This window comes from Scatophagus argus, chromosome 17 (assembly GCF_020382885.2).
Source record: "Scatophagus argus isolate fScaArg1 chromosome 17, fScaArg1.pri, whole genome shotgun sequence".
Taxonomy (NCBI): Eukaryota; Metazoa; Chordata; class Actinopteri; family Scatophagidae; genus Scatophagus; species Scatophagus argus.
In genome coordinates this window covers 4617628-4640378 of record NC_058509.1, presented here as the reverse complement: position 1 = coordinate 4640378, position 22751 = coordinate 4617628, and the positions used below count along the sequence as shown (strand labels likewise).

The following is a 22751-nucleotide window of genomic DNA, read 5'->3' as shown; positions in this document are numbered from 1 at the left end:
ATGACATTCTTATTCCATCTCCAGGGTGTATCGTCTCCACGAGAGGCTTGTGAATCTCCGCAGCGAGTACAACCTGCGCCTCAAGTCAGGTGTGACCACCACACAGATCCCCATGACTCAGATCCACACCGCCCAGGTCCTGCAGCAGGCCCCCATGAGGGTGCGGCCCGAGCTGGATGAAGTCACCATGCGGTACATCCAAGAACTGCTGAGCTGGGTGGAGGAGAACCAGCGGCGGGTGGATGACGGGGAGTGGGGCTCCGACCTGCCCACTGTTGAGTCCCAGTTGGGCAGCCACCGCGGCCTGCACCAGTCTGTGGAGGAGTTCCGCTCCAAGATCGAGAGGGCAAAGGCTGATGAGGTACAAACAGACGACATAAGGGCAGACATTTTATTTTGAAAGGACTTGTAGTGTCAAACTCTGTACATAAGTGCTTGTACACAGAGAAGCTCAGACATTCACCTGTAGGAACACATTTAACATCTCTCTGGAACAGACTAAAACTGTCTGCCTAACTGATCTGTTTCTAATGTTTCTTATTGTCTCTTCCTGATCCAGAGTCAGGTCTCACCTGTCAGCAAAGCTGCCTACCGCGACTATCTGGGAAAACTGGAGCTGCAGTACGGCAAACTCCTGGTAAGTTACAAAAAAAGACACAAACAGGAAAAAAAAAAGCGAAATTATTTTCTGTTTCCTGGCTGTAGTGTTCGCATTAAGTCAGTCCTCAGAAAGTCTTGACATCTTTTGTAATCCGCCTCCGTTCAGAGCTCCTCTAAGGCTCGGCTGCACTACCTGGACCAGCTTCACGCCTTCGTCACTGCAGCCACCAAAGAGCTGATGTGGCTGAACGACAAAGAGGAGGAGGAGGTCAACTACGACTGGAGTGACAAAAACACCAACATGGCAACGAAGAAGGAAAACTACTCGGTAGAGTAACGGCGCGATGCTCTGATAAGACACAGCGCCTTCTTGTGTCGGTGATACTCACTCTGGTTGTTGTTGTTTGTGGGGTGCAGGGTTTGATGAGAGAGCTGGAGCTCAGGGAGAAGAAGATGAACGGTGTTCAGGCCACAGGAGACAAACTGCTGAGGGATGGACACCCTGCCAGGAAGACTATAGAGGTAAGATTATTTTGGATTATTTGGAAATTCAAACATAAAATGTCCCTCAGCAGCATTTGCCTTCATCTACACACGTTTTCCTCCCTCCTCAGGCCTTCACCGCAGCTCTGCAGACTCAGTGGAGCTGGATCCTCCAGCTGTGCTGCTGCATTGAGACCCACCTGAAGGAAAACACCGCCTACTTCCAGGTGTGTTTACTCACTTCATTAAGGCACAGTTTGTCGTCGCTGTCCTGCCCTTTAGTGAATGTGCTGCCATTTTGTTTTGTGTATCTGAGTTCTGATTTCTTCTCCTCTTTTCCTCCTCGTCTGTCTAGTTTTTCTCCGACGTGAAGGAGGCTGAGGAGAAGATCAAAAAGATGCAGGACACAATGAAGAGGAAGTACACCTGCGACCGCTCCGTCACCGTCACGCGGCTGGAAGACCTGCTGCAGGACGCAGCTGTAGGTTTACTCACCAAACACATTGCGATGCTGTCATTGTACTGTGGAAGAGTCCGACTTGTTCTGTGTGCTGGCAGTTAAACTGTTTCTACATGTTGTCACAGTGAGTTAAGACTCTGCATGTTCACTCCTGTGTTCTTCACAGGATGAGAAAGAGCAACTGACCGAGTTCAAAACTCACCTGGAAGGCCTGAAGCGAAGAGCCAAAACCATCGTCCAGCTGAAACCACGCAATCCCGCCACTGCGATAAAGAGCAAGCTGCCCATCCAGGCCGTCTGTGACTTCAAACAGATGGAGGTAGGATGGAGCTCATTGCTGTTTATGCATGAAATGAAAATCATCTACTTTATTGTTCCAAACTCGCTGATTCTGTCAACATACTGATGATCTCGAAATACATCCATACATCACAAAATAAATCACACTCAGGAATATCCAGTAGTGGACTCAGTCAGACGTGAGCATCCATGTTCACCTTCCTGCAGATCACAGTCCACAGAGGAGACGAGTGCGCTCTGTTGAACAACTCGCAGCCCTACAAGTGGAGGGTGCTGAACGATAAAGGCAGCGAGGCGACTGTGCCGTCTATCTGCTTCCTGGTTCTGCCCACCAATAAGGACGCTGTGAACAGTGTTGCCGGGTAAGTTACGAGTTGCCCCCGAGTGTCTTACAGTAGGTTAGTTAAAATCCAGATTCACGGTTTCTGATCTCCACTCGATCCTCCTCAGACTGGATGGAAACCTCCAGAGGCTGCAGACGATGTGGCAGACGATGTTCGTGGACATGAAGAGCCTGTTGTCCTGGCAGTACCTGATGAGAGACATCCACATCATCAGAACCTGGAACATCACCATGGTAACAGCACAGGAAATGCTGTGGAGAAACACTAATACACCTCCACTTCCTTTGAGCTGTTATTAAATCCCTTAAGAACAGTGACAGGTTTTTTTGATTTTGGAGAAAATGCGACATGATGGTAGTGTGAATCATTTACCCATCACAGTCGCTACATCACATCATCTTTGTTTAGCCTCAGTCCTGTCCCCGGAAAGAAAAATACTTGTTTCAAAACTCGAGTTTTGTCAGTCACTTTTGTCAGTTACCTTCAGTGTTCTTTACTGTTCTTATATTCCAAACTGCAGCTTATTTTAACGTGTAAAATCTTCCTCCTCTGCACCCTTGCAGTTTAAGACCCTGAGGGTGGAGGAGTACCGGCAGGCACTGAGGAACCTGGAGCTGCACTACCAGGACTTCCTGAGGGACAGCCAGGACTCCCAGATGTTCGGGGCTGAGGACCGAATGCAGGTGGAGTCCAACTACAACAGCGCCAACCAGCACTACAACACAATGGTCACCTCTGCAGAGCAAGGTGTGTGCTGGTTATTATATCTAATGTCCCGCTGTGGTTTTGCTTATCATCGTCCAAACATCAGAGATGACATCGATTATACCACATATTTGTTTTGCTGGAAGTTTTAAGTCTGACAAAACTTTTCTCTCACCGAGTCATTTGTGTTGACATTCAGTCATGGCCATTTGTGTGTAAGTTGACTGTTGCATTCACATTGCAGGCTATGTGCCTCCCAGAGCAGGTAAGGTGCTTCAGTTACAGTGGCAGATGTTCAGTAGAAGCTTTTCATTGGCTGAACGGGACTGTGTGTGTATGTGTGTGTCTATGTGTGCACCGAGGGCTGTCGTGCTGTCATGTTTCATTTCATTCATTAACTCGGTCAGCTTCACCATCATCACTGACTCTGAGATCCCCTCTAACTTCACTCCTTGTTGCCTTCTTGTCTCTGTGCATGGGATTCATGCCAGCTGATTTCCAATCTTCATCAATGAATTACTGAATCAATTAATTGACAGATTAATGAAGCATGACGAAATAAATTAATGTTGTACAATGTGACATTTGAACCAGCTGAAAATCCCGTAACTAATACTCTACCTTTCCTCTAGGAGTATGCCATGTTTTTATGCATATGTTTAATATTACAAGCTGCACCCTCCATACAATACAAACTCTGACTTCAACCAGCTTACTTATTCCCTGCAAAATAATAAAATCTGTACTTTTTTTTTCCAACCCGACCAGGAGAGCAAGACGAGTCTGTGTGCAAGACTTACCTGTCACAGATCAAAGACCTTCGTCTTAGGCTGGAGGGCTGCGAGAACCGAACGGTGACCCGCCTCCGACAGCCTGTGGACAAGGAGCCGCTTAAAGCCTGCGCCCTGAAGACGGCAGAACAGATGGTAACGACATCAGCAGGAAAAACTAAAACATTTAAAGCATGAACTCAAAGTCCTGTGCAGAAGCAAAGGGAACTAAATAAACTAAACCATCTAAATTAATCTTAGTGTTCCTTCTACAGCTGAGAGTTTGTTGGCAGTTCTTTTACATATCATACCAACTCAGTTTGATTTCACTGCCAAAATAATAGCAATATATGCACATAAACCATCTCCCTTTTCCCCAATTATTAACTCCCAATTACAGAAAGTCCAGTCTGAGTTGGAGGGCTTGAAGAAAGACTTGAATTCCATCACTGAGAAGACTGAGGAGGTCCTGGCGTCTCCTCAGCAGTCCAGCTCCGCCCCGACGCTGCGCTCCGAACTGGACATCACACTGAAGAAGCTGCACCACGTCTACGGCCTGTCCTCCGTCTACCTGGACAAGTGAGGCTCCGTGACTCTGAACGCCCCCCTTCAAGGTTTTCCAGCTGTCATTTGTGCCTTTTAAAGAGTATAAATCTGTTTGATTTCAGACTGAAGACCATCGATGTTGTGATCAGAAACACTAAAGACGCCGAAGACACGTTGAAGAATTACGAGACTCGTCTGCGTGATGTCAGTAAAGTGCCTTCTGAAGAGAAGGAAGTGGAGGACCATCGTAGCCTGCTCAAGGTATTTCCTCTTTCTGGAAAGATTTTGACAGTTGATCAGTGGACAGATTTTGTTTTACGCTTTGCTATGATTGAACTTTGCCCTTTCGCCTGACAGTCAATGCGTGCTGAAGCAGAGGCCGACCAGGTGGTATTCGACCGCCTGCAGGACGAGCTGAGGAAGGCGACGGCTATCAACGACAAGATGACGAGGATCCACAGCGAGCGCGACTCCGAGCTGGAGCATTACCGTCAGCTGGTCAACGGCCTCCTGGAGCGTTGGCAGGCTGTGTTTGCTCAGATCGACCTGAGGCAGCGGGAGCTCGACCTCCTCGGGCGCCACATGAACTCCTACCACGGAAGCTACGAGTGGCTCATCCGTTGGCTCGGGGAAGCGAGGCAGAGGCAGGAGAAAATTCAAGCTGTGCCAATTGGTGACAGCAAGGCTCTCAAGGAGCAACTGGCAGAGGAGAAGGTAAAAGAAGAGAATAATGTGTGGGGAAAAGGCAAGAAAAGTCATCACGCCCTCTGGTGGTCACACTGGTAGCTCAGATAAACTAAGAGGGCAGTTTCTATCTTTACAGACTTAAATTAGTTTTCTTTTTTGTAGAGAGGGATGATGGAAATACCTGATGAAAATGAAAAAAAAAGATATTTTGAATTTTGCTTGTTTTAATGTTTTCATTTCTATTTGCAGAAACTCCTGGAAGAGATTGAGAAAAACAAGGATAAGATTGAAGATTGCCAGAAAAATGCAAAGGCTTACATTGATTCAGTCAAGGTATGTGCTAATATTTTAAGCTTTGCAACAAAAAGGTTTGTTTGCTGTCTTAATTTAAGAATATTTTCTTCTTCTTCTTTTTTTTTTTTTTAGGATTACGAGCTCCAGATTTTGACTTACAAAGCCCTCCAAGATCCCATAGCCTCTCCTTTAAAGAAACCCAAAATGGAGTGTGCGTCTGATAATATCATTCAAGAGGTAAGACATGCGTCTCACAAGTGTTGGTGATTAAAAAAGATCTAAAGCTGCTTTCATCCTGGAAGCTTAATTTTCTATAAAGAATGTGGGAAAGTGATAAAACATGTTTTTAAATTCAAGTACATACACTGTTAACTACTCTGTGCCACTGCATTTATTACAGTATGTTACTCTGAGAACCCGCTACAGTGAGCTGATGACTCTCACCAGCCAGTACATAAAGTTCATCATGGAAACACAGCGCCGCCTGGAGGATGAAGAGGTAATTACACACAAATCACTGAAGAGACGCAGCAGCAGGTTTCTGTCAAAAACCCACTAACAACAACACCCTTGTGTGTTAACCAACTGATGTATGGGAAATCATTTGTCATCAAATACTTCCAAAATGTTGGCACTGAAGAGATATCACTCTGTTACTCGGAGTCCAGATCTGACGGGAGTGACAGGACAGCGTACAGTGGTGAAGCAAACTGTTTCATCCTAGTGTTTCAGCACATCACATCCCCACTGCAGTACATGTCTCTCATTCCCCTACACTGTGTATTTAATCAAACCATGTCACATAAACTGAACATAAGACTCTGACTGGGCTGAACTCAGTCACATTCTCCAACTGCATCTCCAACGATTTTTGATTTTGTATTTGCTTCTTTCTTTCCTCTTGAAATCACTAACACCTGTGATTTGAAGGCTTCAGTTTGGCTACCTGCCTTCTCAGATACATTATTTTTCAATACCTTTTCTTTCTCCCTTTCCTACTTTTCTAACTTTCTATTGTGTTTGATCCTTTTGACCTGCTCGCCAGTGCTTTGTCATGATGAATATTAATCACACGCTTAAGAGATGAATTAACCCCCAAAGCTCCAGGTATTTAAAAAACAGACCCTCTCAGCTCATGTCATTCATCTCGACATCAGACTCTTGTCTGTAGTGAAGGGAAGGTTCAGGATTTTTTGGAGACCTTTCATAGTTGAGGTTGTTCTCAGTTTACTGCACATCGGCTTCCTGTAAGCACTTTTTGCTTTGCTAGTGTAAATGAAATGAAATTTTCCAGGTATTATATATTTCTATTGTCTTAATGTAATGGCATGACATAAGAGCAGTTATACAGATTTGAAGGCCTTATTGGGATTTTTACTGGTCAGATCTGATTTGATTATGTTCATTATCGATTAATCTGCTGATTTTTTTGACCCATAAATTAGTTTTTTTAGTCTATGAAATGTAAAGAAAATAGTTTAAAAAGTAAAACAAAACCCAAAGTTGTAGTGATATATAAAAAAGAAAAGCAGCAAATCATCTCATTTGAGAAACTGGAAGCACCAGTCATTATTTCTGCTTTCAAAATGCATAAAACAATCATTTAAGACTTATCAGTTGACTATTTGTTTGGCTCTAATGCTATTTTTTGCCCTACTCTGTTTGCACTAGCAGACACAGTAGATTGGTGCCAATATCTGAGAAAAAAAGTCCATAATTAGGGATCAATGTGGCAGGTTTCTAAAGTTTTGGACCTTCCTTTTAGGTGTCACTCGCCTGTACAGCTACACACAATGCATCCCTCATTCTTACTGACGAGTAGAGCTCATCTCTTGATGTTTGCTGTTGTCAGATTTAGTGCACTTTGATCTTGGATTCATGTCTTGCCATTTACATTTTAATCCAAGCTTACTTTGTGTTATATGTCACACCAAATCATGCTGTGTTTGCTGCATCACTATGCTCTTCTTCATAGTGAGGGTATTCTGGTTCAATTCTGACTTCCATACAGTCATTTTTATTTAAATTATTGGGCTGTTTTTGGTCTCTTTTGCATGCTGATATTTATTTACTCCTTGCCCATTTCTTCTAGATTACTTTACATATTTTACAAAAAACTGTTTTATTTTGAGTATGCAAAGATTGAAAGACACGACTTGAACCCCCAGTATGAAATGGTGACTAAATGTTCCTTTAGAAAGCCAAAAATTCAATCTTTCAATAGAAATACAGTAGCGACACAGATATTACACCCAGTTTGTTTTAACTACTGAACAAACACATATTATGCTTGACAAGCACATAAAATGCAATATGGATGGTGTAAAATGTGATTAAGCCTCCTTACACAGATTATATAAAACATCACTTAAAATACCTAAACTGCATGAAAGTAAAGCGTAGTGTTGTGCTGTGTTGTGAAGTAAAGTGTCATTCTGTGTGCCATACATTAAATAAACATGACAAGCATTTCCCAATACAGTATATTTCCTATAGTTCAAAAATACTATTTGTTGTAGACTATTAGCTGTAACATGTTCTCATGTATTTACATTTTCATGTACCTACATGTTTTATAGCTGCTTTCATAACACCTTTGACATTCTCTCAATTCCCTTTACTCCCTCTTTGCTTCTACTAATGCAGAAAGCTTCTGAAAAATTAAAAGAAGAGGAGAAGAAAAGGATGGCGGAGATACAAGCTGAGTTAGACAAACAGAAACAGTTGGCTGAGGCTCATGCTAAGTCTGTGGCCAAAGCAGAGCAAGAAGCTCAGGAGCTGAAGCTGAAGATGAAAGAAGAAGCCAGCAAGAGGCAAGATGTTGCAGTGGATGCTGAGAAACAGAAGCAAAACTTACAGCAGGAGCTGCATCATCTGAAGAGCCTGTCTGAGCAGGAGATTAAGTCCAGGAATCAGCAGCTAGAAGAGGCGCTAGTCAGTCGTACCAAAATCGAAGAGGAAATCCACATAATTAGACTCCAGTTAGAGAAAACAACAAAACAGAAAGGCACAGCTGAGGCTGAATTACAGGCACTCAGAGACAAGGCTAGTGAGGCTGAGAAGCTCAGGAAAGCTGCTCAGGAGGAAGCAGAAAGGCTTCGCAAGCAGGTGGCTGAAGAAACTCAGAAAAAGAAAAATGCGGAAGATGAGCTGAAACGCAAATCTGAGGCAGAAAAAGAGGCTGCCAGGCAAAAACAAAAAGCAATGGATGACCTGCAGAAATTCAAAATGCAAGCTGAGGAGGCAGAGAGGTGCATGAAACAGGCTGAGGAGGAGAAACGGAGGCAGATAAAGGTAGTAGAGGAGGTGGCACAAAAGTCTGCAGCCACACAGTTGCAAACGCAATCCATGTCATTCAACGAAAAGGCAACCAAACTTGAGGAATCCCTTAAAAAGGAGCAGGGCACTGTCCTTCAACTGCAGGAGGAAGCCGAAAAGCTCAGGAAACAACAAGAGGAAGCCAACAAAGCCAGAGAGCAAGCAGAGAAAGAGCTTGAAACATGGAGACAGAAAGCCAATGAGGCTCTCCGCTTAAGGCTACAAGCTGAAGAGGAAGCTCAAAAGAAGAGTCAGGCTCAAGAGGAAGCAGAGAGGCAGAAAGTTGAGGCAGAGCGCGATGCCAAGAGAAGAGGTAAAGCTGAAGAAGCTGCTCTTAAACAGAAAGATAATGCAGAGAAGGAACTGGAAAAACAGAGGAAATTTGCAGAGCAAATAGCCCAACAAAAGCTCTCTGCAGAGCAGGAATGCATACGACTAAAGTCTGACTTTGAACATGCTGAACAGCAGAGGGGCCTGTTGGATAATGAGCTCCAGCGTCTCAAAAATGAGGTGAATGCTGCTGAAAACCAAAGGAAACGATTGGAAGATGAGCTGGCTAAAGTCAGAAGTGAAATGGATGCTCTTCTGCAAATGAAGGTTCAAGCTGAGAAGCAGACGCTGTCGAACACCGAAAAGAGCAAGCAGCTTCTCGAGGCTGAAGCACTGAAAATGAAACAACTGGCAGAGGAAGCAGCTAGACTCAGGTCAGTTGCTGAGGAGGCAAAGAAGCAGAGGCAGATTGCAGAAGATGAAGCAGCTCGACAGAGAGCTGAGGCTGAAAAAATACTCAAAGAAAAACTGGCTGCCATCAACGAAGCAACTCGTCTGAAGACTGAAGCTGAAATCGCTCTGAAAGCTAAAGAAGCAGAGAATGAAAGACTGAAAAGAAAAGCTGAAGATGAAGCTTATCAGAGAAAGCTGCTGGAAGATCAAGCTACTCAGCATAAACAAGACATAGAAGAAAAGATCATACACCTGAAGAGCTCATCGGATTCTGAGTTAGAGAGACAAAAAACGATTGTGGAAGAAACTCTGCGGCAAAAGAAGGTGGTCGAGGAAGAAATTCACATAATTAGGATCAACTTTGAGAAAGCGTCAAAAGACAAGTCGGGTTTGGAGGTGGAACTGAAGAAACTGAAGGGTATTGCAGAGGAGGCACAGAAGAGCAAACTCAAAGCCGAAGAGGACGCTGAGAAACTGAAAAAACTTGCTGCAGAGGAGGAGAAGAAAAGGAAAGATTCTGAGGAGAAGGTGAAGAGGATTACTGCAGCAGAAGAAGAGGCAGCTCGACAATGCAAAGCTGCTCAGGAGGAAGTAGAACGCCTCAAAAAGAAAGCTGAAGAAGCAAATAAACAGAAAGAAAAGGCTGCGAAAGACGCTGAGAAGCAGGCCATTCTGGCTAAAGAGGCAGCACAGCAATGCAGTGCCGCAGAGCAGAAGGCCCAAGATGTGCTCAGCAAAAATAAAGAAGACATCCTTGCACAGGAAAAACTCAAAGAAGAGTTTGAAAATGCAAAGAAACTTGCACAAGCAGCTGAGAAGGCTAAAGAGAAAGCAGAGAAGGAGGCTGCACTGCTCCGCCAAAAAGCAGAGGAGGCTGAAAAACAGAAAAAAGCTGCAGAGGATGAAGCTACAAAACAGGCCAAAGCTCAAAAAGATGCAGAGAGACTCAGAAAAGAAGCAGAGGACGAGGCCTCCAAGCGAGCAGCAGCTGAGGCAGCAGCTCTGAAGCAGAAAAAGCAGGCTGATGAAGAGATGGCTAAGCACAAAAAGGATGCAGAAAAAGCACTGAAGCAGAAGTCTCAGGTTGAGAAGGAACTTTCAGTGGTTAAACTGCAGCTGGATGAGACTGATAAGCAGAAAGCTGTGTTGGATGAGGAACTTCAGCGAGTTAAAGGTGAAGTAAATGATGCTGTCAAGCAAAAGGCACAGGTGGAGGATGAACTGTCCAAAGTTAAGATCCAGATGGATGAGCTCCTGAAACTTAAAATTAAGATAGAGGAAGAAAACCGCCGCCTCATGCAGAAAGACAAAGATAATACACAGATACTACTTGCGGAGGAAGCTGAAAAAATGAAGAGCCTGGCGGAAGAAGCTGCCAGACTTAGTGTGGAAGCAGAGGAAGCAGCCAGACAGCGACAGATTGCTGAGTCTAACTTAGCTGAACAGAGGTCGCTTGCAGAGAAAATGCTGAAGGAAAAAATGCAGGCCATCCAAGAGGCCACGAAGCTGAAAGCCGAGGCAGAGGAGCTCCAGAAACAGAAGAATCAGGCACAGGAAAAGGCCAAAAAACTACTTGAGGACAAGCAACAGATCCAGCAGCGCCTTGACAAGGAAACAGAGGATTTCCAAAAATCATTAGAGGCTGAGCGAAAGAGGCAGCAGGAAGTTTTAGCCGAAGCAGAGAAACTGAAATTGAGGGTGAAAGAGCTCAGTGATGCTCACGCAAAAGCTGAAAAGGAGGCAAAGCAGTTCAAGAAGCAAGCTGAAGAAGCAAAAGTCTGTCTTCAAGAGACAGAAAAACAAACTACAGAAATTGTTGTGCAAAAGTTGGAGACACAGAGGTTGCAGAGCACCAGAGAGGCCGATGACTTGAAGAAAGCCATTGCTGACCTTGAAAAAGAGAGGGAGAAACTGAAAAAAGAAGCAGAGGAACTGCAGAAAAAATCTAAAGAGGTATTTTGACTGTGAATTTACACAACCCTTGCACAATCCTGTTATACACACTAACTATTTGTATAAGCACATGTAACATCTCATGTAAATTGCAGAGACATCCAAGCATCCAGCAATTTATATGAATGCCACTCATAATGCTGCAGAGTTAGAGTTAGTAAAACTTTTTTAGGAAATTTTGCTTTCTTGCTGAGAGTTAGATGAAACCAATCAATATTGCTCTCATGTCTGTATGTTAAACATGATGGTTATTTCAGGAAACATTAGAAAACAGCTTAAAAACCTACTGTATGGGTTAAACAAATTAGCAAACTTATGAGGGTGCTCATAAGTGGACTTTGTTATCTTTATACAGAGCCAGCTGTTGACTGGCGCTTATATACCATTCAGATACAAGAGGATAGTTAGAAAGAAAGTGTATTTCCAAAATTGTTGCACTATTAATTTGAATTTGAATGAAATCATGCAGTGATATTTCATTGACTTCTATTCATTTTACTTTTTCTATTCTTCTTTTCCAAATAGATGGCAAATGCCCAACAAGAACAAATTGAGCAACAGAAGGTCATTCTTCAGCAGTCCTTCCTCACTGAGAAGGACTTGCTCTTAAAAAGGGAAAAAGCTGTTGAAGATGAGAAAAAGAAGCTTCAGAAACAGTTGGAGGATGAAGTGAACAAGGCCAAAGCTCTCAAGGATGAACAAGAACGTCAGCGGAAGCTAATGGAAGAGGAGAAGAAGAAACTTCAGGCCATTATGGATGATGCTGTGAAGAAACAAAAGGAGGCTGAAGCAGAGATGAACAACAAGCAGAAAGAAATTGAAGTGCTTGAAAAGAAAAGGCTTGAACAAGAAAAACTCCTAGGAGAGGAAAACAAAAAGCTCAGAGAGAAACTTCAGAGTCTAGAGGTTGCCTCCAAACAGGGAGCGTCCAAAACAAAGGAAATTGAAGTCCAGACAGATGAGGTTCCTGAGGAGCAGTTAGTTGCCATGACAATGGTTGGAACAACAAAGAAGGTTTTCAATGGGTCTGTTGAAGTGGACACAGCAAAGAAAGGTGGAGAATCACCTTTAGCATTTGATGGAATAAGAGAGAAAGTGCCTGCTGCCAGGCTTCATGATATTGGTGTCCTGACCAAAAAGGAATTTGATAAATTGAAAAAGGGCAAAGTCTCTGTACAAGAACTTGAGAAGACTGAGAAAGTTAAATCATGTCTGAAGGGTCAGAACTCTGTCGGAGGTGTCTTGACTCCATCCAAAGAGAAAATGAGTGTCTATCAGGCTATGACGGAGAACAAGATTACTCCTAACACTGCCACGATGCTCCTGGAAGCTCAAGCAGCGTCTGGTTACATTGTAGATCCAGTGAAAAACAAACTCCTCTCAGTAGATGAGGCTGTTAAAGATGAGTTAATAGGCCCTGAACTCCATGACAGGATGCTCTCTGCAGAGCGAGCAGCCACTGGCTTCAAAGATCCCTATACTGGAGCCAAAATCTCTCTGTTTGAGGCCATGAACAAGGGACTCATCGAGAAGGAGCAGGCCTCCAAGTTCCTAGATGTACAGCTTGCAACAGGTGGCATCATTGACCCCATCAATAGTCACAGAGTTCCACTTCAGACTGCCTATAAGCAGGGTCAGTTTGATGTAGATTTGAACAAGAAACTCACTGATCCCAGTGACGACAGCAAATTATTCATTGACCCCAGCACTCAAGACCGACTGACTTACAAACAGTTACTGGAGAAATGCACCAAGGATGCAGAGACAGGATTGCTGATATTACCAGTGACGGAGCAAGCTGCTCAAAGTGAGAGGACATACACAGATCTGGAGACTAAAGACGTCTTCAGTAAATCAACTGTTGATGTACCTTTTGGAAAGTTCAAAGGCAAAATTGTCACCATTTGGGAAGTCATAAATTCTGAGTATTTCACTGAAGAGCAAAGGAGGGAACTGATTCGCCAGTACAAGACAGGGAAGATCACAGTAGAGAAGATCATTAAAATTGTCATCACTGTTGTGGAAGACAAGGAGAAGAACAATGAAAATGTGTTTAATGGTTTGAAGGCTCCAGTCTCTGCCAGTGAGCTGTTAGAGTCAAAGGTAATAAACAAAGACTTGTTCAATAAGTTGAGTAATGGCAAAATAACAGTTAAAGAGATCTCAGAGATGGAGCCAGTGAAGAAGGCACTACAAGGAGCACCGAGCATTGCTGGAGTGTTGAATGAACCAACTAAGGAGAAAATGTCTCTCTATCAAGCTATGAAGAAAGATTTACTTTCATCAGAAACTGCAGTGAACCTCCTTGAGGCGCAAGCAGCAACAGGGTTTGTAATTGATCCTGTAAAGAATGAGAGGGTCCCTGTTGACGAAGCTGTTAAGTCTGGTCTTGTGGGACCAGAACTGCATGAACGACTTCTGTCAGCAGAGAGAGCTGTCAGCGGCTACTTAGATCCATATACGGGAAAGAAAGTGTCTCTGTTTGAAGCCATGAACAAAGGTCTTGTAAAGAAAGACCATGGTATTCGTTTGCTTGAGGCACAACTTGCCACAGGTGGAATTATTGACCCTGTTAAAAGCTATCGCGTCCCACATGAGCTTGCCTGTAAGCGTGGCTATTTTGATGAGGAAATCAGCAAGACCTTGAATAAAAACACAGATGAAACAAAGGTCTTTAATGATCCTAACTCACAAGAGGATGCAACTTATGCTCAGCTCTTGAATAAATGTCTCACAGACAAAGAAACTGGACTCCCATTGCTTCCTCTTTCAAAAAAAGCTGTAAAGCCAAAAGAAGACAAACTGATTACGGAGGCTAAGACAAAAGAAGCTTTGAACCAGACAACTATGGAGCTTGAGTGTGGGCCTTTCAAAGGAAGAAAAGTCACAATTTGGGAGATAATACACTCTGAATACATCACTGAGGAGCAAAGAATAGAGCTGATTCGCCAGTACAGAATTGGACAAGTGACAATTGAAAAGTTGATAAAGATTGTGATAACAATGGTTGATGAAAAAGAGGACAAAACAAAGGAAGACGCCTGTTTTGAAGGCCTTAGGGCGCCAGTCACTGCCCGCTCTTTGTTTGATTCCAACATCATTGATAAGGCCACATTTGACCAACTCCAGCAGGGTAAAAAGACACCTAAAGAAGTCAGTGAAACTGGTAAAGTAAGGAAGTACTTGCAGGGCACAGACAGCATTGACGGTATCCTTATGGAAGATTCAAACGAGAAGTTAAGCATTTATCAAGCAATAAAAAAGAAAGTTTTGCAACAAAACACTGGACTTGCACTACTTGAGGCCCAAGCTGGAACTGGTTTCATAACTGATCCCGTCAAAAATCTGAAATACTCTGTGGACGACGCTGTGAAGGATGGAGTTGTTGGCCCAGAGCTTCATGAGAAACTTCTCTCAGCGGAAAAAGCAGTGACAGGATACAAAGATCCATATACAGGAAATAAGATTTCTCTATTCCAAGCCATGAAGAAGGAGCTTGTACTGAGGGAGCATGCTATTCCTCTCTTGGAGGCTCAGTTTACTACAGGAGGGATCATCGATCCGATCAGCAGCCATCGTGTTCCCAGTGATGTGGCCATTCAGCGTGGCTACTTCAGTAAACAAATGTCCAAGTCCTTCAATGAACCTTCAGGCGATGTTAAAGGCTTTATCAATCCCAACACCAATGAAAGGGTAACTTACAAGCAGTTGGTGGAGAAATGTGTAAGAGATCCCACCTCTGGTCTATGCTACCTGCCTCTATCAAGGATCGAAGCTCCTGCTCCTGCTGAGAAATCTTATCAGTTCACAGAAGAGCAAGCCAGAACAGATCTAGCTGACACTCAGATTGAGATTCCTCATAAGAGTTTTGCGGGAAAGACTATGACCATTTGGGAAATCATGAACTCAAATATGCTTCCAGAAGAGGAGAGACGCCGCCTCATGGAGCAGTATCGCTTGGGACAAATCACAAAAGAAAGGATGCTGATCATCATCATTGAAATCGTTGAACAAAGGGAGACTCTCAAGTCAGAACAGAGCATGTCATGTGATGTAATCCGAAGAAGAGTTACTATTGAGGAGCTGTACAGTGCTCGAATTATTGACTTGAACACATACAACCTCTTGAAACAAGAAAAGATGACTATTCGTGAGATAATGGAAATGCCATCAGTAAAACAGTACCTCTTTGGTACTGGTTGCATTGCTGGAATCCTGTCAGACAGTCCTCCAAAGATCAGCATATATCAGGCTATGAAGAGCGGACAGATTAAGCCTGAAGTTGCTCTGAATCTCCTTGAGGCCCAAGCAGCAACAGGATTTATGATTGATCCAGTGAAAGATGAACTGCTAACCGTTGATGAAGCTGTACGCAAGGGGCTTGTGGGACCTGAACTTCATGACAGACTTCTCTCTGCTGAAAGAGCAGTTACAGGTTACAAGGATCCATACAGCGGAAAAGTTATTTCTCTCTTCCAGGCCATGAAAAAAGACCTTGTTCCCGAGGATTATGCCTTGAGGCTTTTGGAGGCCCAGGTTGCCACTGGTGGATTAATGGATCCTGAATACTACTTCCGTCTCCCCACAGATGTTGCTATGCAACGTGGATACATCAACAATGAAACACTTGACAGACTATCTGAACCGACTGGGGATGTGCGAGGTTACACTGATCCAACAACAGATGAAAACCAGTCCTATGCTCAGCTACTGAAAAGATGCAGAGTTGATAAAGAAAGTGGTTTGCGGCTCCTTTCGCTGGCAGACAGAAGACTTCTCTTCAAGGGTCTCAGAAAGCAAATCACTGTGGAAGAGCTGCTTCGTTCACAGATTATCACCCAAAAGACATTCAATGAACTCACTGAGGGTGTCATTACAGTGGAGGAGGTCAGCAGAGACCTGAAGAAATACCTTGAGGGCACCAGCTGTATTGCTGGTGTGTATGTGGAATCTAGCAAAGACCGTCTCTCTATTTACCAAGCAATGAAGAAGAACATGATCAGACCAGGGACTGCCTTTGAGCTCCTTGAGGCTCAAGCTGCCACAGGATATGTAATTGATCCCATTAAGAATCTCAAACTAAACGTCACTGAGGCTGTTAAGATGGGTGTTGTCGGCACAGAGTTTAAAGATAAACTCCACTCAGCTGAACGAGCTGTCACAGGCTACACGGACCCTTATTCTGGTAAGATCATCTCACTGTTCCAGGCTATGAAAAAGGGCCTCATTCTGAAAGACCATGGCATTCGTCTGCTAGAGGCCCAAATTGCTACTGGTGGAATCATTGATCCACAGGAGAGCCATCGTTTGCCAGTTGAAACAGCTTATGAACGTGGCCTCTTTGACGAAGAGATGAATGAAATTCTCACTGATCCATCTGATGACACTAAGGGTTTCTTTGACCCCAACACAGAGGAAAACCTCACCTACCTACAGCTGATGGAGAGATGTATGATAGATCCAGAAACAGGCCTTGCTCTTCTGCTGCTGAAAGAAAAGAAGCGTGAGAGGAAAACATCGTCCAAGTCTTCTGTTCGCAAACGTAGGGTCGTTATTGTGGATCCAGAGACGGGCAAAGAGATGTCTGTGTATGAGGCCTACCAGAAAGGGCTCATTGACCACCAGACTTATCTTGAGCTTGCAGAGCAGGAGTGTGAATGGGAAGAAATTACCATCACCTCATCTGATGGGGTTGTGAAATCCATGATCATTGACAGAAGGTCTGGTCGGCAGTATGATATTGATGATGCAATCTCAAAGGGCCTGATTGACAAGTCAGCTCTGGATCAGTACCGCTCTGGAACTCTGTCCATCACAGAGTTTGCAGACATGCTGTCAGGAAACATGAGCGGTGTCAGGTCACGTTCATCCTCCTTTGGCTCCTCTTCCTCTTACCCCATGAGCCCAGTACCTTCTATAAAAACACCAGCAAGCACATGGAGTGACCCAACAGAGGAAACTGGTCCTGTAGCTGGGATCTTGGACACAGAAACTCTGGAGAAGGTGTCAGTCACAGAAGCTATACACAGAAACCTTGTGGACAACATAACAGGTCAAAGGCTGCTGGAAGCTCAGGCCTGCACAGGAGGTATTATCGACCCAAATACTGGAGAGAAATTCTCGGTTGCAGATGCAATGAACAAAGGTCTTGTAGATAAAATCATGGTGGACCGCATCAGTCTAGCCCAGAAAGCGTGCAATGGATTTGAGGATCCCAGAACCAAAACCAAAATGTCGGCAGCACAAGCTCTAAAGAAAGGGTGGCTCTACTATGAGGCTGGGCAGCGATTCCTTGAGGTTCAGTATCTCACTGGTGGATTAATTGAACCAGATGCTACTAGCAGAGTCTCCATTGATGAGGCTGTGAAGAAGGGCACCTTAGATGCTCGCACTGCGCAGAAGTTACGAGATGTCAGCGCGTACTCAAAATACCTCACATGCCCTAAAACCAAGCTTAAAATCTCTTACAAGGATGCAATGGAAAGAAGCATGATAGAAGAGGGGACTGGTCTACGACTACTTGAAGCGTCATCTCAATCAAGCAAAGGCCTCTACAGTCCATATAGCATGAGCGGGTCAGGCTCTGCTACTGGGTCAAGGTCTGGCTCAAGAAGTGGTTCCAGGTCAGGCTCCAGAAGAGGCAGCTTTGACGCCACAGGATCAAGTTTCACAACAACTTTCTCTTCCACTTCCTATGGTTCACCAAGCTATGGCCGCCGATACTGATGAGTCTGAAAGTGAGGGAATGATTTTGTAAGGGAAGGATACACTATAAAACCACACTGTTCACCAGATGCCTAATTCTCAGTGGAATAAGGACTACCTTCATTCTGCTCTGCATGTGGTTGTTACAGGACTTTTCATATTTAATTTTATACAAGTTGAATAATTTTGATTATTGTATATTTAGTTTCAGTTATCATTATGCTACCTTATCAGACTTTCTAATTACCATACTGTAAGCAACATATGGAAGAGCTGTTTATATTTCCAATACCTATTGCAAAAAGCTTCAAGTGTATTTTTTTTTTAACAATATAAGCATTTACTGTTCCACCAACAAGACTCTATTTACAATATTGTGTGTGTTAACACTCTAACACTAACTGTTACCATTAGCCTGATAATTAAAGAGAACCAAATTGGATGTGCAAACACAAAAAAAATGTATGTGTATATTTCTAAATATTCTGAATATATAAAAAAATAGCTAATAAAAGATAAATGCCACTCTGCAGAGCAGAATAAGGAGTCTTGCGAACATGAATAAACACTAGGAGTGTTTGCTTTAGAATGCCAAGCTTCAAGATCTTTTCTCTCCTGGACTCCACTGCCACATATAGTCTGCCAATATCTGCTCCATTCCCAAATTGACACACACTTGGCAGTTTAGTTACAGCAACATGCTAACTTTGTGGAATAAACTTCAAAAAACAAGCTCCCACCACTGGAAGGATCATGTAGCCTATTATGACCATCAACACCATCTGACAGTTCTGGACTTAGCATATCAGCCTCACAACAAATACATACAAGTCTCTGCCTTTCTGGACACTTTAAAAGGTAAGTCAGCAGAAGATTTACATTTAAACACATCTACTTTTGTGCCAGTTAGTGTCTGTGAAGTCCTAATGTCTAATGTTCTTGTTCAATGTTGCATTTTTCTGTTTCAGATAGGTCCATTCATGTCATCTCCATTGTTGTTGGTCAGACGTCTTCCAGAGATCTGTGGCATTAATTAGGACTGTGGCCTTCACTGTATTCATCGATTTTGTACAACAATACAAATACACAGTTGTCTTTAAAATGTTTCATCAGATTCTTATAATGGTGGACCGTTTTGAAACTTGCATCTAATCCTAAACTCATTTAAAGGCCTAAACCATGCTTTGTAAGTGCCTGCAAAATACTCTTAAATGCTTGTATGGGATGTTGAGTATTACAAGATGGTGCAGTGGTTACACTGTAAATTGATGCATGACTTAAAGCGAAATGCTACCCATAATGGTATGATTACTGTATTATCAGGTAAAGCTTTTTACAGTCCAACTACAATATGTCACAATCTAACTGTAAAAGAGTAACAGTTCATTTCAGTGTCAAATACGATTAAAAATATTTACATTATTTGCATTTTTTTCCCTTTACAGACAAGTAATGTATGCAACTTATATTGATGATTATGGAGAGCACTATTGCTGAAAGCCATTTACGAATATTTCATTGAGAAAGATCTTTAAGCTTTGCCACCAGACCCAGTATTTGTATTTTCCACCATGTAAAACTTGTTTTGATTTTAATTCTCCTTTGTAAAGCAACAACACATTTGAACTGTATCATTTTATTTTCAAACTCTTTATTTCTGCTTTGCATGATTTACTAACATTTAAAAGGTGCAAAAATGACATAGATGTATCCATTAAAGCATTTGTTTTATTTTTTTTCAAAAGGTTTGAAGGATGTATTCTAATGAGGGTTATCAAGCCTTGGTTGAAATAGTGTATTTATAGTAAAAATGGTGACAAGGAATTTTAATGTAACACCTTACACAATGTAAATAAATATGGAAATGAAATGTTTTCTCTCATGTTTATCATTTCTCATTTTGACAAATAATGTTGACTTTAAATCTGAAGAAAACAGGTCAATGAAATTATACAGTATGTTAATTAGAATTAAGACAAATTACTATACGTAAAATTGGGGAAAGAAGTAGCAGCTTACAGTGTTAAATGTGATACTGATTTTCCATTAGTCTGAAATTTTTCAACTAGCTATGATCAAAGTATGCACTTTTAAAAGTACTGACAGAATTTCTACTGGTCATTTTTGGTTTGCTGGTGAGAACTGCAGTCTTGGTGTGTTTGTACAACAAAGAGTTTTCTATGAACTGTGGCCCTTTTTTTTAGTCTCCAGTCAGATCACGACTATTTTGGTATAAGTTTGTCATACTGCCATCATTGTATCTATAGCTATAAGAGCCATTTTAAGTATGTTTACCTCACCTTAAGTGGTAAGTTTTTAGTTTATCTGTATTGGTATTCTGTAAATGGCAGCAGAAACTACCAAACAAAGAAAGCCAATATTGGTCTATAGACTATGCATCTCCCAAGCATCAATAATTTTGCAGGTAATGGTGGAAGGGTTTTTTTGAAATGTGCTAAACACTGACATCTAGTGGCTGTACATCTTCACTACAGTTCAACTTCAGCCATCCACTGATTTGATAAGCATGTGGAGCAGCGAAGGTGGAAGTAACTTTCTAAAGCTCACTGGCAGAGGTGGAAAAGGTATTTAAATATTTTACTCATATCAATACCATCATGTGAAAATACAAGAGGAAAAGTACAGAACACTCAAAAAGTAAAATTAAGTCAAAGTATTTAAAGTCCTCATTAAGCAGACTAGCACCTGCCATTACATTCTTTATAACTGTATTATTATTGCTGATGTGTTAAAGCGGGTCAAGGTGGAGCTAATTTTGATTTACATATAAAACAAGGTCTATATATTTTACAAAATGCTTATAGGTTTGCTAAAAAGTGCAACACTTTTTACTGAAATGTGGAGTACACGTTTAATTACTGTTTTGTTCTTGTTCAATAAAGAACTGATTTGTTGTCTCAACGTTTCTTTTATTAAAACGAAGTATTACATTACACCTTAACCGTACATTGTCTGTTCTAAATCAAATCTTTTTTACCTAAACTTGCATCTCATTAAGGAACGCCACTGACACCTAGTGGCCTGAGGTAAAATGCCAGAAATCATTACATCCCCCTTTCTTTAAAGTGAATACTCAACAACTTAAATACATTACAGGTGTCAGATTTTCTTTTAACAGTTACGTTATATAACTCATCTAAGCAACACGAATCATTTCAAAATATTAAAGTACTGGCTAAATAGTAAGACTTTGATATCAGGTCTTCAGAACATCAACTCGATCATTAATCTAAATATCACACTAAAACACTTATTACGTGTCCTTACCTTTAGACCTTTGTGTGTGTGTGTTTTTTTTCTTACCTGGAAGGATCTGCAACAGTTCCTGGTGTCTTCAGTAGACTGTGCCAATTTCGTCTGATGATTTATCCTTCTTTGGTTCTCACCGTGTAGGACTGTGGAGCAACCTCTTGAAGAACAGTGGCTCTGGTAATCCATCCTTCAGGACTTTCAATCCTTTTGATGATGTCATCAACGTAGGCTTGCACTCCATCTAGCCCTTCAATTATGTGTTCCATCCTTTTTGCTGAATCTTGTATGTGAATGGCAGTACACCAAAACCTCAGAAGACATCTGAAAAGTTTAGTAATGTTGAGTCAGCAGAGTCAGATCAGACCAGCAGTAAGTTGATACACACAAGCTACAAATCTTCACAGGCTTTATCACCAAGCATTGAATCGAGACCTTCAGGAACAACTGAGAACAGTAGGTGGTGCACTTTATCTTTCACTGTGACTTTAAGTTTGCATGTGCCCAAACACTTGATGCTCTGTCTATTGTAGTCTTTCAGCATGTGTACTTTGTATTTTTGGTTTTTCTTTCATTGCTTTCACATCAGAAATACTGATCAAGTTTGCTTTTGCCCCAGTTATCTATAGCATTTATCTGTTTTTTTAATCACAGTTCACCATGCCAGCAAAAAATGTGTCACCCATATAAGCAAACAAATACAAAAAGAAAACCCCGCATAACCAGTCACACATCGGATGTGCTCCAGGCCTCTAGGGGCAGTGCTGAGCGTCCACTCGAGAGACAGACAACGGACGTATAAAGGTGTGGAGCGTGTGGAGCCACAATGGAGCAGATAAGTATGTGAGAAGAAGAAAGTTATTGGAGTCAGGTACAGGAAAAAGTTGTCTGTCTCTCGGGTGGACGCTCAGCACTGCCCCTAGTGGCCTGGAGCACTTCCGTTGTATGACTGGATATGCGGCGTTTGCGTTTTGCATTTGTTTTCTTATTTACAGCACGTTTATGTATATGCAGCACCTGTCTGTATTTGTAGCGCGTTTGTACTTGACAGCCACCGTAGGAGGGAAGACGATCTGGTCCCTGATCATTGAGTCTTTGAGAGTGCCAAAATTACATGGCTGTGCTTTTACCTTCAGATCTGTCAAAAAGCTATCAAAACTTTCGCCTTGCCGCTGCAGCCTAGAACGAAACACATATCTCTCATATGTCTCGTTCTTCTTTGGAGAGCAATGAGCCTCGAACTTGTCAAGGACTTTATCCAATTTTAAACAATCGTCCTCCCCTTCATAAACAAAAGGGTTGTACACTTCAGTGGCTTGTGGGCCAGCTATTGTAAACAGTAAAGTTACCTTTCTGGCCTCCGGCTTCGAATCCAGTCCCATGGCTTCAGTACACAGACGACACTGCTGCTTAAACGTGTGTCAGTTGCTGTCGACATTCCCTGTTAGCTTCAGGTGCTCCGGTGGCTTCAAACCATCCATCAAGTCGAGTTTCACAACGCACGATTCAGTAGCTTCACTCGCAGTTCACTCCTGGTGCCACGTTTTGTTCTTGTTCAATAAAGAACTGATTTGTTGTCTCAATGTTTCTTTT

The 22751-nt window shown here is 42.5% G+C and overlaps 1 protein-coding gene and 2 long non-coding RNA genes across 15 annotated transcripts in view; 1 reads left to right on the top strand and 2 right to left on the bottom strand.

Annotated features, from left to right (window-relative positions):
- Positions 1–19758, top strand: part of pleca (plectin a) — an 88010-nt gene extending 68252 nt beyond the window's left edge. For 7 of the 10 annotated variants that reach the window (XM_046416881.1, XM_046416873.1, XM_046416879.1 and 4 more), the window contains 21 exons: positions 25–361; positions 560–637; positions 767–928; positions 1018–1122; positions 1215–1310; positions 1439–1564; positions 1710–1862; positions 2051–2205; positions 2294–2420; positions 2751–2934; positions 3137–3157; positions 3661–3818; positions 4063–4241; positions 4331–4469; positions 4566–4922; positions 5145–5228; positions 5322–5426; positions 5590–5688; positions 7836–11183; positions 11709–18746; positions 18857–19758. In XM_046416881.1, the coding sequence (XP_046272837.1) occupies positions 25–361; positions 560–637; positions 767–928; positions 1018–1122; positions 1215–1310; positions 1439–1564; positions 1710–1862; positions 2051–2205; positions 2294–2420; positions 2751–2934; positions 3137–3157; positions 3661–3818; positions 4063–4241; positions 4331–4469; positions 4566–4922; positions 5145–5228; positions 5322–5426; positions 5590–5688; positions 7836–11183; positions 11709–17909 (12214 nt within the window). In that variant the 3' untranslated portion in view covers positions 17910–18746; positions 18857–19758. The remainder of the gene's footprint in view (positions 1–24; positions 362–559; positions 638–766; positions 929–1017; positions 1123–1214; positions 1311–1438; positions 1565–1709; positions 1863–2050; positions 2206–2293; positions 2421–2750; positions 2935–3136; positions 3158–3660; positions 3819–4062; positions 4242–4330; positions 4470–4565; positions 4923–5144; positions 5229–5321; positions 5427–5589; positions 5689–7835; positions 11184–11708; positions 18747–18856) is intronic. The other 3 variants (XM_046416872.1, XM_046416875.1, XM_046416878.1) reach the window with 1 other exon arrangement.
- LOC124074223 lies at positions 213–2174 on the bottom strand. Of its 4 annotated transcripts, XR_006845820.1 has the most exons (7): positions 1989–2174; positions 1746–1880; positions 1579–1634; positions 1197–1460; positions 990–1102; positions 573–634; positions 213–353 (listed from the first exon to the last, which is right to left on the bottom strand). It is a non-coding gene; the product is annotated as an uncharacterized LOC124074223 (long non-coding RNA). The 4 variants fall into 4 exon arrangements; XR_006845818.1 differs by having other exon boundaries at positions 573–844; positions 1579–1880; XR_006845817.1 differs by having other exon boundaries at positions 1579–1880.
- On the bottom strand, positions 2188–22737 carry LOC124074222. Its single transcript, XR_006845816.1, has 4 exons — positions 22508–22737; positions 21213–21482; positions 3693–3797; positions 2188–2375 (listed from the first exon to the last, which is right to left on the bottom strand). It is a non-coding gene; the product is annotated as an uncharacterized LOC124074222 (long non-coding RNA).
- Between the last annotated feature and the right edge of the window lie 14 nt (positions 22738–22751).